The 18,562-nt window shown below is 36.3% G+C and overlaps 1 protein-coding gene and 1 non-coding gene across 2 annotated transcripts; both read right to left on the bottom strand.

Moving 5' to 3' along the window:
- Positions 1 to 5,165: 5,165 nt before the first annotated feature.
- Positions 5,166 to 5,239, bottom strand: TRNAN-GUU. The gene has a single exon. It is a non-coding gene; the product is annotated as a tRNA-Asn (tRNA).
- A 407-nt stretch (positions 5,240 to 5,646) lies between these two features.
- Positions 5,647 to 8,237, bottom strand: LOC109206631 (exocyst complex component EXO70B1-like). The gene has a single exon (XM_019369472.1). It carries the CDS (start codon positions 7,754 to 7,756, stop codon positions 5,795 to 5,797), a length of 1,962 nt encoding a protein of 653 aa, XP_019225017.1. The 5' UTR covers positions 7,757 to 8,237; the 3' UTR covers positions 5,647 to 5,794.
- Positions 8,238 to 18,562: the final 10,325 nt, after the last annotated feature.

The raw sequence follows: 18,562 nt of genomic DNA on the forward strand, positions 1-18,562 counted from the left end.
AGCTTTACTAGAAGAAGCCTTGGCCCCCGATAATTCAGAAGTCAGAATATGCTTTTGCTGTTCCAGGTCACGGTTACTCTCTTGCAATTCTTTTATCTTTTTCTGAGCATTTTTAAACTGCTTTTTCCAATTGGTTGCTTCAAGCTGGGCTTCTCTAGCTATCCTCTCAGCCTCAAGAAAAGTCTGATCAGACTCACGAGCCTTCTTTTCTAAGAGGGAAATTCTTCCCATCAATTCCGTACCAATGAGGTTAGCCTACAAAAACAACTCATGAAAGTTAGAATTAAAAAGAAAGAACTTATTAAAAAGTAAAGGGAGAGTACCTTCAATGTACAGTGAACTATATCATTCATCAAAGTTAGACAACTGTGACTGTCCATCTTCTTTTTCTCAATATCCCCAATTAAGGGTTCAAGCCAAACATCTGCTCCGCCAGACTTCCTTAAAAGACTGCTATTAGCAGGAACCTCAAGTGTTACACTCCTCATAGCCATGCTTCTACTACTAGAACCCTCCTCTGCATAATGAGCAGAGGAAGGGGGAACTATAGAAGGAGGAACGGTAGAAGAGGTGAAAATAGTAGTAGTCGAAGGAGTCGAGGCAGTTAGGGGAGCAGAAATTGACAAAGAGGCAGGAACAAACAAAGTGGGTAAGGAAACACTTGAAATTAGAGGAGGAACAGAAAGAACAGGAACGGAAGATAAAAGAGGAATTTCATCTAAAACCGGACCTAATTCACCACTTTCGAAGCCCTCAATAAAGAGGCGATGAGTGGATTCAGGGGTGTCCCTTGGAATGGTTTCTTCATCAGAAGTAATAGTAACGGGTTCGGAGGTACGAGCAGGAGAGATTTCAGTTTCATCCTCAGAAACAATGCGCCTCCTGGTTCTAGGACGAGCTGTCAAAGAGGTATCTTCATCTTCATCAATGTCAGAATCCTCTTCAACCACTTTCCTCTTTGACAGCGTGGCTTGTGTTCTTTCCAAAGCAAGATGAGTACTGGAAGAAGCTCGAATGGTGATAGCTACTTCAGCCAACATCCCTCGAATTGCAAATCCTGACAAAAAGAAGGATAAAAAATTAAAAGAGGGGAAAAGAATTTAACACACGAGAAGCAAAAAGGGATGTATACCGTGAGTTTTCACTTTCCAACCATGTTTGTTGGAAATAGATTTCCAAGTTCGTACCTCCATAGGCACGGCTTTCAAGACAGCATCTACCCAACCACGGAAATTAGGAACGGGTTCCACATCTCCCATGGTTGCTACAAAAAAGCAAAGGAATAATAATAAAATTAGAAAAGAAGTTGAAATAACGAAAGCAGATACGGCAAGGAAGAAAATACTTACGTGCAAAGTTCCATTTCTCAGGAAAAGGAATATTTGATTCACCCACCAAATCAATTGTGGGAACAGCAACAAACCGGGTGTACCAGCCACGGTCGTTATTATCTTCAGGGTTAATCAAAACCCTCTTACTTCTTGCAGATAAGGTAAAAACACCATTGCGGAATAGCTTGGGGTGATAAAGATGAATTAGATGAGGGAAAGTAAAGTCAACATCAGCTTTGGTTGACATATACCTCAAACAAGCTACTGTTCTCCATACGAGGGGACCAACTTGAGCCAAACAAATTTTGAAAAAACGACAGAAATCAAGTATGACTGGGTCAATAGCAGGAATAAATCCCAAAGTAAAGGGATAAGTGTAAACGAAAGAAAAGCCAACCCTATAAGAAGATATTATTTGGTGTGGGGTAGGAATAACTATGTGGGTGTCATCTCTCCAACGACAGTCTCTTCGAACAATTTGAATCAAATGTTCAGTAATTAAAGAGGGATATTTATCATCTCTCTCTAATTTAATCACTTGGTCAAGAAGGGATTCTTTGTCATGTTCGAAAGATAAATCCGTTGGCACAATTTCTTCAACCAGAGGCTCTTGGTTAGACTCAGAAGGTTCTTTGCCCTTAGAAGAGGATCTATTAGAAAGAGAGCCTCTAGAGATATTTCCAGAACTAGAAGAAAGAGTGATGGAACCAGAGGTACCACCACGAACCGGCCCTGTACCACGAAGCACACCTCCTCTACCTCTTCTATGTCTAGCAGGAGCATTGGAGAAACTATCAATAATTGGGACTCTTTTAGGGTTAGGATTTGAAGACGACATAGTGAGAAGATATGAACAGAAGGTATGAACTGAAGAAGAAGTGAACGAGAGTAAATAGCAAGAAATTTGGTAAAAAGCTTGTGAAGAAGAAGACAAAGGAAAAAGGGGGCAAGTTTATATATAAACTCAACCGTCGATAATTAAGAAGTGTAATGATGGAAAGCCTATAGTAAAGGCAACTATCACTTCGTGAATAGTGGAGTTAAAGAAGCCTTAGAAAAAGGCTGCAAAATCGCAGAACTAATGAGAAGGTGACACGTATATGGTGCATTAAATAGAAGAGACAATTGAAGCGTCGACACTGTCATAGCATTGATTATGGCAAAAATTCCCTTTTTAATGAAGATCCACTTCCCAAATATTTAATTGATAAATAAATAGAAAGTGGGGGGACTATCTGTATAGGGAAAAAACTGAATTTATATTGAAGGTGACGTGGCATGACACGTGGACTGGTCAAATGGTCAAAACATGATGATCAGTTAAGAGGCACGGGCGATATCAGATACGAGGAAAAGAAAGTTAAATAGGCACGAGATGCTATTCAAATGATACGAGTCTCGTATCTATTTAACTTAATTAAAGCCAGGAGGTCAGAAGGAATTGAAGATATGAATCTGATGGCATAAAGGAGTCTAAATTCAGTATTAAATGTCAAATACATTAGCGAATCAGTATTGAATAGGAATGATTGTGTAACGTTTCATTTAATGTCATTTAATGCTCATAATTGCCTCTTTAAGGCTAAGGCATTATACCTTTTCCTAGAAAAATCAACTATAAAAGGAGGAGGTCTCAGCATTTGTAGGGACACGAAAAATCATTGAGATTACATTGAAATACAAACTTATTTACTGCTTTATTATCCTCAAAAATTTCTTATTCTTTTCGTCTCCTGATTATCAGTAACCTGATTTTTTCTCTTAATTTCTAGTTTTAACCGAAATTCTATTTTTTGGTTAAACAATATCAAGAGAAGACAATTTTCCCCCCTATTATACTCACAGTATCTATTACTCATTTCAAATCATTTTCTCAAATTCAATAAAATATGTATCAATTAATATGAGTATCATGGTAAATTATGCACTTCATTTATTATTTCTTAAGGGCGTGAAAGATCAAAACGTGCCAAGTAAAAGTGAACGGAGGGAGTATAAGGTTTTTGTCTTTTCAAGTTTATTTAAGTTTTTTTTTTTTTTTTTTGCTAATAACAAGCATTTTATTTATTTAGAACATAGTTATTACAAAGAGGGGATGGAACGTACAGTTCCAGTGCCCCGCGAGTCCAAAAGTAAGTACGGCAAAACAAAAGGTGGCTCCTTGCCAAAATGTGCCAGTGCATCTGTAACAGTATTACCCTCCCCGTAGGTAACTTACGTATGCCACAGTTTATTTAAGTTCAAGAACCAAGGGGAGCAGTTCCCAATCTTGCTCTCCTTTTTACATCAATTAATTACTATTTGCTTTTATATATGCTTGCATGGAAAAGCAAAAACTCAAGTAAAAGAGTCACAAGTCTCTCTTTTCAGGAGCATGTTTTGGTCCTTTTGGAAATTATTAGACTTGATATCAAACTTATGTTTGTCTTATGTTTAAATTCATAGAAGAGTTGGGAGAGTGATGGGAGATCCAAAAGGGAAAATTTCACATTAGAATAACTGGGCTTCATACTTTTCAATTTTATAGCCTATATTTCAATTTACAACCAACTAGCCCATAAATAATAGGCTAAGATTCAACATCCAACTCCAATAGCTTCTCAAAATTACTATTTAATTTTTAAAAAAGATTCATCAAGCTTTTAAATTACTTTTCGAATCAGTAATTGTGACTCAAATATTAATTCAACAAACCAACTTCATTTGGGTGGTGAAAATTAGATTTTTAACAAGCTTAAATATGTGGGTTTAAATTTCATATTTGATTTTATGAGAAATTTGGAGTGGGTGTTATTTAGACTTGTTAGAAATAGTATAAGGAGGTTGTATATAAAATTTGAAGTCATTTAATGGAGATTTGGATTGGTTTTGAATAAGAATTGCAACTGAAAATCGTGGAAGAATTCGTCTACAGACGCTTGTATAAAGGTGTATAAAAGTGTATAACAGTGTATAAGGTGTGTTTCTACACTCATATACAATATTATACAACATTATACATAATTATACAAAAAACTGACTTCGTCTTCTTTCTTGCGTCTTTTCTGAAATTTAATTCAAATCTTGCTCAAATCTACTCCAAATCACTTCAAATTTAATTTTCGTACTCCTTTTGATATTTTCAATCAATTGGAACAATACCCAATCCAAACAACTAACAAATTCAAAACAACCCATTTTCAAAAGCAAAGCTTTGAATGATCTTCAATGGTGGGACTTCTACTCTTCAATTTTCTTTCATTGCAAGCAGGTGACACAAGAGGAGAAGCAGAAAATACACGGTCCTTTGAAGCATATGTAAAAGATGTGAGAAGAAGAGTGAAAGCAATAGTTGTGAGAACAAAGAATTAACTCCATAGCTTTTAGAAGCAATTGTTGTAAAAACATATATTTTGAATTTGCAAGTGCTTTCAAAATATGTACAATGTGGGCTAGGTGGGGTAAAACTTAAAAACATGGGCAATTTTTTGTTATGGTGTGAAGTCATGTGTATTTTCTTGTAATTCTTTCGATCCAAAATTAATATAAAGATCGTTAGTATTATTGCAGAGAAATTTATTTGAGAAATATAATCCCTTTCAAAGATTTATATTTTATAATCAAAATACTCTAGAATTTAGGCAAAAGTTACGAATTCATGTAAACCCATAGGTTACAAGCTATGCATCCGGTCACGCCCATCTCTAAAAGTTAGTGAAATGGAGTATAAAATAGCCTTACATTTATTTTAGGTATAATTTCCGATGGATTTTGACAAGAAAAAGAAAATTTGTTAGCCAAAAGTCAAATAAATATTAGTAGTATAGTAAAAAACTGAAAAAATAAAAAGCTAATCGCTAGAAGGAGGGCTTGAACCTCTGACCTTGTGGTTAACAGCCACACGCTCTAACCAACTGAGCTATTCCAGCTTGCTTGTCTAGCCAAAATAATTTAATTTATTTGTCAGAAAGAATTTCATTCATCAATAAGAATAAAGAAAGTTTTCGGACAAGAAAAGAAAGGATAAGAGCTGATTGCGGACGATGACTTGGTGATAGAAATTTATGAAAAAAGATTATCAAACCAAGTTAAAACTGAATTAGGCGACGGCAAAACCGACTCCCCCCGATACATAGTCCAAATACTAATATTGATGTTAACAATTACCCAATAATTCAATAATACAACACACTATTTGCATTCTAAAAGTAATTATTTTGATCCTAGTTGTAAATAGATATAAGGTATTAATCTTAAGTCAGTGAGTAGATAAGTTGAGATATTTTACATGTCATTCAATCTGAAAAACCAAATTTTGATGTCAAAAATGCTAATAAATAAATAACTCTGTGAGATCTTTTTCACTTTGGAAAAATACAAAAGTGAAACAATCAACCTATTATAAAATGGACATCATTTACAATCTAAATAACAAATTGAGAATGAAAAAATCTTGATGACAGAAATCTCTTATTACATTAACCTCACTTCCTGTGAGAACCATGTAATGATCTTGGAGATCCCTCAAATAGATCCAACAAGAAATTCTCCAAGTCATTGGCACTGTACTTAATGTATTTGTCACTAATATGGTTCGTATGCCTTCCGATAAATGTTCTGTATGCTTGAATAACTTTGAGAGATATTGAGATTCGAAGATCTTCACGAAGTTGGTAATCAGGTATTGACCAAACTGTTTGGCTCTTGTAAGATTCATCAAATGCAAGATAAAAGCTGTGCAGTCTCTCTTTGAGCAGAGTTTTAAAGATAGAATTCGAGCCTGGATTCTGAAGCCCTTCGTCCCTAAGTAACGAAAGTATGGAGCTCCAAGTAGCTCTCTCGTAGTTCATTGCATGCTGTTGGAATCTCCAATTATGTTTGCGAATCCAATCATCGCCTAGTATTGTTCTTAGATCATGAGAATTCTTCACCTTTTCAGCCATGTAATGAATATTGTTCATCAAGAAAAGGTGACCTAGTGATTCATCCTTGTATAACTTGGACTTATCGTCTAGGTTGCATTCCAACATTGAAGTGAAGGATCGAAAATATTGAGCCAGTGGAGAAATGTAGCAAATTCTGTTACTGTTGTCCTCTTCCGTATCCGGTGTCATCTCTGGTGAAATTGCCACCAAATCTTCTTGCTCGTTGTCCTTCAGAAGCACGTTAAGGATCTTGCTATAATCTGTAAGAGTTTTCATGTAGTTCATAACGTATCTCGTGAGAGGGTGTATTCCACCACCAGGATAAGGATTCGTCGATATGCTGGATGCAACAGCATTCTCAAATTCAAGAAATGTTGTTCTTGCACAATCGGCCAAGCTTCCGAGGATGTCTTGGCACTCGGTTCTAACACATAATCCAGCATCATCAGAGTACATAGCATCTATATCTGGGATAAGATCTGAAAGCACCTCATACATGTCAAGAATCCGAATCAACTTCTCCGGTTGATGAGATCCAATAGCCACTGCTTCAGCAAATTTCAGAAGATGCAGTATTGAAGCTTTTGAAGATTCAGCAAAGCAAACCGAACTAACTGAATCAAGATCACCAAAAATCTGATCACTTAACCATTTTTCACTGGAAAGATAAACGCGCACAAAGATCTTCATACACTGTATCCACCTCCTGATTTTGGAGTTCAATGAGTTCCATTCCATCTTCATCACATCCTCTATGCTCAACTTCTCTGCTTCAAGAATCAATAGACAATCATCCAATGCATCCTTTCTAACACTGATAAATGCTTGAGAACATTCTCTGCCATAATTTGAATTGAACATCAAATTGGCAATGCACCTTAGGTCAGGAATCACATCCGGATGCACAAGTTCAACGACATATTCCTCCGAGCGCCTACTCATACTATCTCTTTGAACCACATCCTCTACCGAGTCATCGCCAAATGAAACAATAGAACCCTCATCATCTTCGCTTGAACGAAAAGACATATGCTCAGGCTCAAAAGGCTGCTTGTTATGAACAAGCAAATGCCTAAACTCCTCCTCAAGACGATTCATCGCTATTTGCATAACCTCATGAGCCCTGCACAAAAGCTCATCCTCTTTACCATCTTTATCCACATTCAAACTCTCTAACCGTTCAATCAGTTTTCGAGCTTCATCCACAGACCTCAAATAATCATCTGCATATTCAGGACCACAATCCCATATAACAGATTGATCCACTTCCCAGCTCATCACCTTATTTTGAACTATGTTAAGCTGCTCTTCAAGCTCACTGAACTTCTCTACAGTGTCTTCAATTTCACCAGAAAATTTCTCATGTTTGTTTTCACTCAATTTGGTTATGGAAGACAACTGAGAACCTAAATCAACCAGAATTTTTCTTGCATCATTTGTTAAATTCTGTTTCTTTTCCAATGCTTTCGCAATCCGCTGTGCAGCTGCAATCAGCTTTTCCTCAACCTCCATTACTCCCATATCATAAAAGAATCCAAGAAATTAGCTTAACACACCTCCAAAGGGGTTGAATGAAATCCCTCCACCCTTAATCGAGTCTCGAGTTCAAGCTCTAGGAATGGAAAAATTGCCGGTAGATAGCGAGAGCACTGCCTCTTTTAACGGGCTCTATGCAACAAAAATCGGAATTAGGGTGAATTGGGTAGACAAAATGTAAAGAATTAATTTTTTGAACTCCAACCCCACTTTTTCAGGTGAATTGGATAGACAAAACAAAAGGGCTCAAGCTAGAAAATTAAAAGGAAATTAAAGGACAATTCAGCAAAGATATGATAAAATGGGCAGACCCCAGATGCAAGAATCAGAAGAAAGCAAATAAGATGTATATATGCTGATAAGTTTGGTATATGTTTTTGAACAAGAAGAAAGAAAAAACTGACCCTTCTAGAGATATTATGATCAGATTATAAGACTGGAATATAATATTTTCCCTGAAATAGAGTAAACAAATAATGCTTCCTAAATATATGTGAAGGTTGTAGCTGCTTTCTGTTGACTTTCTCTGAATTGGCATTGGTTTTGACAAGTGCGGCTTTGACCATTAGTCTTCTTGAAACTTTTGAGACAAATAGTTTCTTAATTTACCTGAAATAGTCTTTGCGGGTAAAACCGTTATTTTACTACAGGCAATATCTGTTTTTAGTAGGAGACAAAAAGAATCTATTTTTAGTACAAATAGTTAGGGGTCGTTTGGTTAATAAAATTTGGGATTGCATCCATCGTTTGCTTATTGGTACAATATTAGCTAATATCACTATAAATTTATACCAAAAACTTGGTATTTTATATCCATATATAATAGGTGGGATTATTATCCTTGGGATAACCCTGTTTTGACCAAACGATCCCTTTACGGGATCATGTGTGTTTTATGGACAAAATTATGGTGGAATTATAATGCATAAAGTTATAATACGGAGATTGGTAATTCCTGAATTATTTAGCACTTGTGATTTGCTTAATTCATGCATTAGAAATAGAATATGCTTTATACAATGGATAACATGTGTTTGATTTAAACTACATAAATTGGGATAAATTCTTGTTTTCAATATTAATTTTGACCTTCTAAAAAGAGCTTTTGCAAGACTACAAAATTATATTGGTATTACTTATACGGAAAATAAAAATGAAACCAAGTGAATTACAAAATAAGACAGAATTGTGCTTTTTGAGTAATCCGATTTAAATTCTTTCCTTTTTTTTTTTTTTTTTTGGTTAGGGAGGTAAGGGGATCCCATAACCAAAAAAAGAAAAAGAAAAAATGGTGAGTGTTCCTTTCTTTTAAAATAAACATTCATTTTATAACAAATTTCGTTATAATATATTGGTGGCGTTTCTTTGTAATGAATCATGTAGGTCACTAAGAAATAAACAATATTTGGGTTCTTAAAACTTTGACTATTCTTTCTTTTCCGAACAGAGAAATAGTCATTCCAAATGATTAACAATTATTCAACAATTTTTAAGATTCTTTTTAAACTAAATTAAAATATCTTTTGGAATGGAGGAGGTACTTTGGTCTATTTTGTGTATTGTTGGATTCATATTGATACAACGGCTTAAAGAATGGATGAAAATAAGCCGAAAAAGTCAGAAAGGACCAAAATTATGAATATGATTGTTGACACTCAAAATATGAAAATAAGTCTATAGGTTTGTAAAATAGTGAATAGTAACAGTCAAGTTATTCATCCCCTTCCTTCCTTACTACCTTTGTTAGTATTTGTTATCAAAATGTAAAAAAAAATAAATATTAAAATAGAATACAGTCAAACCTCTCCATATATAATAGCATCCATATATATATATATATATATATATATATATATATATATATATATATAACAATCATTCACTATAAAAGTCAAGTTATTCTCGGAACCGATTTTTATGTTAAGTTATAATATATGTCCTCTATAATAACACTTCAAAAAATTTCGGAACAAATGAGACTGCTATAGAGAGGTTTGACTGTATATGAAGTATAGACTATTTTGTGTTTTATTGAACTTTTTCCCCAAAATAAATGTAAGGGATATATTGGAACTGTAATCACAACTCAAATTTTAATACAAAATAGACATGAATGCATTGTGAAAGAACAATGAAGTGTGAGGGAGTTTGAATCCCTAACCACAAATTTCGAGCTTTGTGAATGATTTATTTTTTTCATTAGGAGGTGTCGTACTTCCATTAATAGATAATATCCTGTGCAAATATAGCAAGTTGGGCCAATATATAAGTTTTGAATACTCGATGGTTATATTAAAATAATAATTATGAAAGTGATAGGTTTGTGATTGTTATTATTCAATAGTTTGCCGTCCAATTCGTTAATATTCAAATGCAATTTAAACAAGAAAAAAATGGGGTCGAAGTTGAACGTGACTAGCTACAAGTTGCAGCAATGAACTAATGAATGGTTGTGGTTGCAACTTGCAACGATCCCTCCACTGCTAATTAAATTAAAATCATGAGTTCGAGGCTTCGAGCTCTAAAAATAAAAATAAAAAAATTATGGTAAAGAGCGTTTTTCCATTTAGTCAATCTTAAGCGGTAATATTATGGGACTTCAATATGAGTATGGGACATCAAATAAAAATTAAAAAAAAATAATATAAATATCGTACATCTAGTGAAAATTAAAAAAAAAAGGCAATAATAAAGTATAAATTAAAACTGACTTGTACATGTTGGTGCATGGGGGATGTTTCTAGCGTCCACTTGCTTGGACAGCTTCTAGTCATGGGAATATAAAACATACAATTAAAAGGGAAGAAAACCCAGCATGGGAAAGAAGGAGCAACTTTCTGTTTAGAATTTAGGTTTTGTATAATGACAGGGTAAAGAATTTAACATTATCATCGTAATTTAATTTATTATAACTAAGATATTAATTTACTTTTTCAGGTTATCATATTAAATTTACTATTGCTAATTAATTATAGATCTTTACCTCTTTTTTTTTTTTTTTTTTTTTTTTTTTTTTTTACCCAGTTGCAATACTGGGCTCAGTTGTATTCAAAAAGGATCAGTGAGGGGGGCTAGGCCTAACCTCATAAAATACAACTTGGTGATTCCATCATCCAAAAAACGAACAGCAGAAGAAGAAAAGAAAAACCAGAGGAGATATATACTGAAGGGGTTCTCCATCTGGGAAGAGCGAATGATACATCTCTAGCTGACAAAAAAATTAGCTTTGTCGAATTTGGTTCTATTACTTGGCATTTGCCACTTATCCAAGAGGAAATAGCCTTTAGCACATGTAGGAAGTTGTTGATATGAGTTGATAGTCATGCTATTACCCGAGGTAGAAGCCAGTTTCGCAAGATAATTTGCAACTTGGTTGCCTTCTCTATAACAATGCTTTACTCTTACATTGGCCTGTTGTATAGTCTGCATCATTCTCTCAATTGTTTGTTTGATTTTAAGATTGTTGGTGTCTCTATTTATCAATATGTTTGCAATCACCATAGAGTCGAGTTCGAGGATAAAATTAGTGTAGCCTTCTAGNCCTTAGATTTAGGGCAACTACAATTAATGCCAACTTATCAAAATGTAGATATGTAGTTTCCGTATCTAAGAGCATTTTATTATAGATAGGAGAATGTGTACCTTTATCTTCTTGAATTAAAATTGCATTTACCGAGACATCCGAGACAATTTGGTGTAGCTGCAATCATCTTTCTCCTCGGAATTTTGAAAGTAATGATGTGTTGTTGTTAGAAAGCAAGTTCGAATGATTCGACTTTTCGGACTAAATCGATCTTTCGAAGTTCTGTAACTTTATCTTTTATTATTTGACTCTAGTTTCTTCTTTTGCTTGACCGGATTATACCACGGGTCAATATTGAGCATATAAACCTTTACCTCCGGTGGTACACCTATTATGTTAGCATGGAGGCAAGAAAAGCAATTTTTGTTAACATGTAAAAGTTTAATCAACTTACCTTTAAATTCGGTGTCGAGTCTCGACCAACGCAAACCTTCCTATTTGGGAAGTCAATGATAATTTCTAGTTCTTCAGCATTTGACCTTGTGGCTTTTGATGCCTTTGGTTCAATGATTGCTTCCGAAAATATTTGTATAATTGTCCACGGTTATTAATGAACCTTCTTTCCTCGTGGGCTATTTCATCCCGCAGCTATCTCTTCTTTTTCAGTTGTTAGGTCTGGTATCTTTGTAAGCAATCCCGTGAGTGTTTTATCCATGTTCCTCCTAATCTTCATTCTTCTCCTATGAAATGTTACAATTTAGCAAGGTAATTCCTTACCTGTTCGGGTAGATCCGGATCTTTTCCAGCCCGTGAAGAAAATATCGTATCTCTTTGCTCGGACCTGTTTTTTAGATTTTTGCGTTTAGATTAGGATCACCCAAGAATCACATCTGTTTGATCTCCGGGCCTGTTTTTGGACATCTTATTAGTGTCGATTTGATTTACCGTGTCTTCTTCTGTTTAAATCCCGGTGCTGCAACGGTTATGCATATCATTCTTGTAGGATAGATAGGAATTCCTGGAGGTGTTCTACCCGCTCGTTTTGTTCCTTGATCTGTTTCTATAAGGTTAGATCTAATTTTTGCAAATTAAAATTACCTGGTGTATCTGAACCTCCTGTTCCGGAACTGTTTCGTACAGATCCGTTATACTCAGTTTTGGTACTAATAGTTGCGGTACCAATATATCGATGTACATTCTCTATTTTTCTATGCTTGTTGCTTACATATCATCATCATGGCTATTATTCTCTTTTTATTTTGCATGGTAAATCCATCTCCAACTTGGTTGTCCTCAACTGTGTTGATTGGAAAACTTTTAGCCATCATGAAGGTTTAAACTGAAAACAAGCGATTAACAAAAATTGTTACTATCTTTGGATGAATAGAAAATTTTGCTTGAGTTCCTGGTAACGGAACCAAACTGTTTAACCCAAAAAATGGTTTTCAAGGTCAAAGCAATAATTTTATATGACGGGCCACAAGCAACCGATTCAATCCGAAAGATATAAAATTTTGTTAATACAACGTGATAGAGAAGTGGAAAATAAATTCAATGACAAATAATATAATAAAAATAAAGCAGAGAAGAAAGAATTCTTATTGAATGATCCTTGATAGGATAATGAGCCGAATAGGGCTTGAAGGGCCGAACTTTGGCTAACTTGAGAGCTATATGCTATAAATTACAATGTATAGAATTGTAGAGAAGAAAATTAGATCCCCCCGTGGTGGTAAAAGTATGTCTATTTATAGGACTAAATCTAAGTAACCATTCTTCTTGAATTATGTGTCCATTATGAGCATTTACTCAATTCATCCATTACTTTTGGAAGACTTGTAACAGCTGTGTAAATGCTGGAATTCCGTAACTGATGAGTTAATTTCGTAACTGATGAGTTATTTCTATAACTGATGAGTTAATTCCGTAACTGATGAGTCAATCCCGTGCCTGTTGAGTCAATCCCGTGCCTGTTAAGTCAATCCCGTGCCTGTTGAGTCAATCTCGTGCCTGTTGAGTCAATTCCGTGCCTGTTGAGTCAATCTTGTAATTGATTGCCTTGTTCTGACCGTTACAATCATTTATTCATTCATTAATAATTGATTTGTAACTGATTGTGCAATGATAATAAATCCCATATAATCCGGGATTAATTGATTCCTTCCTCATGAGATATTCTCCCGCACCTGATCCGGGCTATTTCATGATGATCAGTTCCGAGGCTAACAGGCACGGTACGAGTATGTTCGGTCCCGGGGGTGTTTCACATGTCATTCTTCACTTTTCTTCAAACTTTGCTGACACGTGTCGCCATTTAATAGACCCACATGGCGAGTCTAATTTTCACTAATACAATTGGTGTATGGTATATATATTTACTACTATTTAGAGACACGGACGTGTGTATATATGTATATACACGTGTGTGTACATATTCCCTTCAACGGTGTCTGATGATGCCACTTGGTTGAAGATGCCTCCAGCTATGTCTAGATTGTTAGGTGTTTGTCCAGATTTTTTTACCATAATTGGTTTTCCTATTTCAGGAAGGAAAGGACAACATATTTACCATAATTGAGTTTTTCTTTTTCTAGAGGAAAAATATAATTCTTCCATATTTGGCTAGTCCCTTTTCTTGTAGTAGAGGTTTGGAGTTCTATAAATTAAAGATCCGCCCTTCTCATTCAGTAGCATCCACAATGTAGCCATATGGGGTTTGAGAGTCGTGTTTAGGGGGAGAACTTTATGGGACAAGTGTTAGTGTGTCACTTGTGTTTGCCTCTTCGTGATATTGTTCTCTCGATATTTTGTACTCTCTTTTATATAGTGGATTGCTCATCTCCGCCCGTGGACGTAGGTCAGTTTTTTTTATGCAATTACCCAGTTGCAATACTGGGCTCAGTTGTATTAAAAAAGGATCAGTGATGGGGGCTAGGCCTAACCTCATAAAATACAACTTGGTGATTCCATCACCCAAAAACGAACAACAGAAGAAGAAAAGAAAAACCAGAAGAGATATATACAGAAGGGGTTCTCCATCTGGGAAGAGCGAAGGATACATCTCTAGCTGACAAAAAAATTAGCTTTGTCGAATTTGGTTCTGATACTTGGCATTTGCCACTTATCCAAGAGGAAATAGCCTTTAGCACATGTAGGAAGTTGTTGATATGAGTTGATAGTCATGCTATTACCCGAGGTAGAAGCCAGTTTCGCAAGACAATTTGCAACTTGGTTGCCTTCTCTATAACAATGCTTTACTCTTACATTGGCCTGTTGTATAGTCTGCAGCATTCTCTCAATCGTTTGTTTGATTTTAAGATTGTCGGTGTCTCTATTTATCAATATGTTTGCAATCACCATAGAGTCGAGTTCGAGGATAAAATTAGTGTAGCCTTGTAGCTTGCACCGTTTCATTCCAAACTCAGCAGCTAGAGCCTCCGCAGTATTGTTGTTATCACACTGGATAGCCTTCGAGAAGGCCATAATAAGATCACCGTTGCTATTCCTTACGATGCCTCCTATACCTGCTTTGTTGTTTTCTCTGATGTAGCTACCATCGGTATTAACTTTGATACATCCCTGATTTGGTGTCGACCACAGCACTTGACTCCAGCTTTACATTGGTTTCAACTTTTTGATTCTTTGGCAGAGATCTGGCCAAGGGTGGTGGTTGTCCCATCTTGGTATAATCTTCGAAATGGCTCCTTTGATATTCCAGATAGCTTGATGCACCATCATGTTTGGTTGGAACTTCTTCTGATTACCATATTTGCACAACGTCCATTGTTTCCATAGTTCCCAGCAAATTGTTAACGGAGCTATTTGAAGGATTAAGTTATGGACCTTGTTCTTTGAGCTTGTTTCCCACCATCTCTTGAATGTGCCCACTACCGGCTCTATTTGATGCCTTATGCCCAGTGGATTGCCAATTGTGTTCCATGCTATTTTTGCTGCCTCGCTTCCATTGAATACATGTTCCATAGTCTCAACCTGCGGCAAACAACAACAAGAACATCTAGAAACAATGTTAGTGCCAAATTTACCAATAATATCATCAAAAGGTAGTCGCCTTTTAAGTAACCTCCATGATAGGAAGGAGATTTTAAAAGGTATAGATTTTTGCCAAATCTTACTAATGAAGTTATTCTTCTGCTTTTTCATTCTCACTAAGTCCCAAGTCGATTTATTATTGAAATGTCCATCTTCAGCTAAATTCCATATTGGAAAGTCATTAAGACTTCTGTTGCCAATATCCACCTTAGTAACAATATCCAACAGGTGAGGAGGGATAGTGTCTACTAATTTGTTTGTGTCCCAGGTACCTTCATGGATGAAATTTTTAACGAGAAGCTTGTGAGATTTACCCTGGCCCTGAACTACCTTGGCCAAAGCACCTTTGCCCGTCCAGTTATCCCACCAGAAACTAGAGTTGCCTGCTTGAATTTTCCAAATGATATTTGGTTCAGCTTTGATCCTAGCCTTCGTCAAATCTCTCCAAATGTGAGAGTCAGAGAGGGTAGGAACTTTGGTAACCAAGTGAGCTCTTTTGCAATATTTAGCTTTAAGGAAAGTGGCCAAAAGGGATGGTTGAGTCCTGAATCTCCACCATCTTTTCAGAGAGAGCGTTTCAGTTATATCTTCCATTCTCCTGACCCCCACACCCCCCTCATCTTTAGGTAAGCAAAGATTATTCCAGGAGGACCAGTGATAGTTGTTTTTTCCTTCAGAAGACCCCCAGAAGAAATTGTTGAAGTGTTTTCCCATAAGCTTGATGATGCCTTTGGGAGGGTTCATAGAAGATAAAATGTACGTAGGCAAGGATTGGAGGACATGTTTGATTAAGGTTATCTTCCCTCCGTAGGAAAGCATCTTCCCCTGCCAACCGTTTAGTCTTTTCACAATTTTGGCTAGCATGCCATCAAAGATGCTAGTTTTCTTCCTGCCATTGTATATTGGACATCCGAGATAATTGAAAGGAAAGGGCTTGTCCATATAACCAGAATTTCTTCTGATTCTATTAATTCTACTAGCAGAGGTGTTCGGAGCAGTAACAAAGAAACTCTTGTCGTTGTTCACTTTTTGACCTGATGCTTGTTCATACCTTTTTATCCGACTCTTAATGAGTTTTATCGAGTGCTTATCACCTCCAGTGAATATCATTATGTCATCGGCATAAGCAAGGTGTGTAATGATAGGACCTCTATGGTCCATGGAGAATGGGGTGAAGTTGTTGTGAGTAGCAAGGTTGTTTAAGGACCTGGACAGTACCTCAGCTCCAATAATGAACAGGGAAGGAGATAGCGGGTCACCCTGTTTGAGACCTTGCAAAGATGTGAAGAAGACTTTTCTAGACCCATTAATGATGATAGAATACCACATATCACTAACCAATCTCCAAATGATATCAATCCAAGCTTCTGAATAACCAAATTTTCTCATGACGGCCATTAGAAAATTCCACGACATTCTATCGTAGGCTTTAGCCATATCCAACTTGATAACCACATTACCCCCGTTGTTGTTCTGCCTTATGTTGTGGACAATTTCTTGTGCTAGTTGCACATTGTCAGTAATCATCCTGCCCTTGACGAAACCACTTTGATTAATGGAAATTATTTTCTCAAGCATAGGGTTCAGTCGTCTAGAAAGAATCTTAGAAATGATTTTGCTGGTGAAGTTGCTCAGACTAATAGGCCTGAACTCTGAGAAGTTGGTTGGCGAGTCGACTTTGGGAATTAGAATCAGACATGTATGATTATAGAATTTGGTCATGCCCTTGCCATTGAAAAAGTTCTGCACAAAGTCTACTATATCATTGTTGATGATAGTCCAGCATTTTTGATAGAATGTGCCATTAAAACCATCCGGTCCTGCTGCACTTGAAGCATTCATACTAAACACGGCATCTCTGATCTCATCCTCGTCAGGTATTGCATTGAGCAGATCATTATCTTCCTCAATGATACATTTAGGAATACAGTTGAGGACCTCATGATTACTGAATTGATGTTGAAGGTTAAACAGATGCTTGAAGTGATGCACAACCACCTTTGAAATATTTTCATCCCCTTGGACCCATGAGCCATTATGATCCTTGATCGTGTGAAGATGGAGCCTACATCTCCTGTTTCTAATTAAACTATTGAAGTATTTGGTGTTGCTATCCCCTTCTTCATACCATTTCTACTGCGCTTTCTGTCTATGGATGGCATCTTGCATACCTAGCCACTTGATGTATTCTGCCTGCCCTTTATTGAGCTCCTCTCTAGATTGATCTGTGTTGCTAAGAGTGTCATTCTCTTCCAAGTTTACCATTTTTGCTTCCCATATGTTAACTTGTTAAAAAACATTCCCAATCTTCTCTTTCGACCATCTAGTGAGACTCTTACTAAGAAGTTTCAATTTCTGTTGTAGCCTCCACATGGGGTTTCCAGGAACTTGAGTGCTCCAAACCTCTTCTACCAGGTTCATGAATGATGGTTGCTTAGCCCAGAAATCTAGGAATTTGAAGTATTTGATGCCAACTTGAGGCTCCTTTTGACATTTGATGAGGAGAGGCCTATGATCTGATCCAGTTCTACCAAGGTGCTTGACCATATTAATCTGGAAAAGTTGGGTCCATAGGTCGTTAACAAAGACTCTGTCAAGTCTCTTTCAAATCCTTTTTCTAGCTCTCCAGTTATTTCACCACGTGAATTTAGGGCCTACAAGCCCCAAATCCACCTCCTCGCAATTGTCCATACAGCTACTGAACTCAAAGCTTCTGTGCATTCTATGAGGATTGCCCCCTTTTTTTTCATCTGGGTCTAGTATTACATTGAAGTCACCCCCAATGCACCAAGGACCTTTGATGTGAGTGTGGATGTCTTCCAAACTGCTCCAAAGCTCTCTCCTTTCATTCTCATTACATTTGGCATAAACTGCAGTGAGATATAGATCACAATTAGCGGGGGTGTATTGTATCTTCATAGTAAGTTGTTGCTCCTTATTGTCGACCACACTTGTTTGATAGTTCCCTGACCAAAGGAACCAAATCTGACCATTCGTGTTGGCCATACTGTGTTGAAATCCAAGGAATTTCATATATTTGTCAATTTTATTAATGCTAAAAAAAGGTTCAAAAATTGCTACAAGCTCCACATTGTACAAGTTGATGAGTTTTTTAAGCCTGGGAATGGCTTTTTTTGATTTCACACCTCTAATATTCCAAAAGATGGAATCAATCATGAAGTCCAGGGAAGATTAGTTTGTACTCCTTTCCACATTGG

The sequence above is a fragment of the Nicotiana attenuata genome, unplaced genomic scaffold (assembly GCF_001879085.1).
Source record: "Nicotiana attenuata strain UT unplaced genomic scaffold, NIATTr2, whole genome shotgun sequence".
Lineage (NCBI taxonomy): Eukaryota > Viridiplantae > Streptophyta > Magnoliopsida > Solanales > Solanaceae > Nicotiana > Nicotiana attenuata.

Coding starts and splice junctions, on each gene's coding strand:
- LOC109206631 (XM_019369472.1), bottom strand. CDS start 7,756: ATGGGAGTAATGGAGGTTGAGGAAAAGCTGATTGCAGCTGCACAGCGG.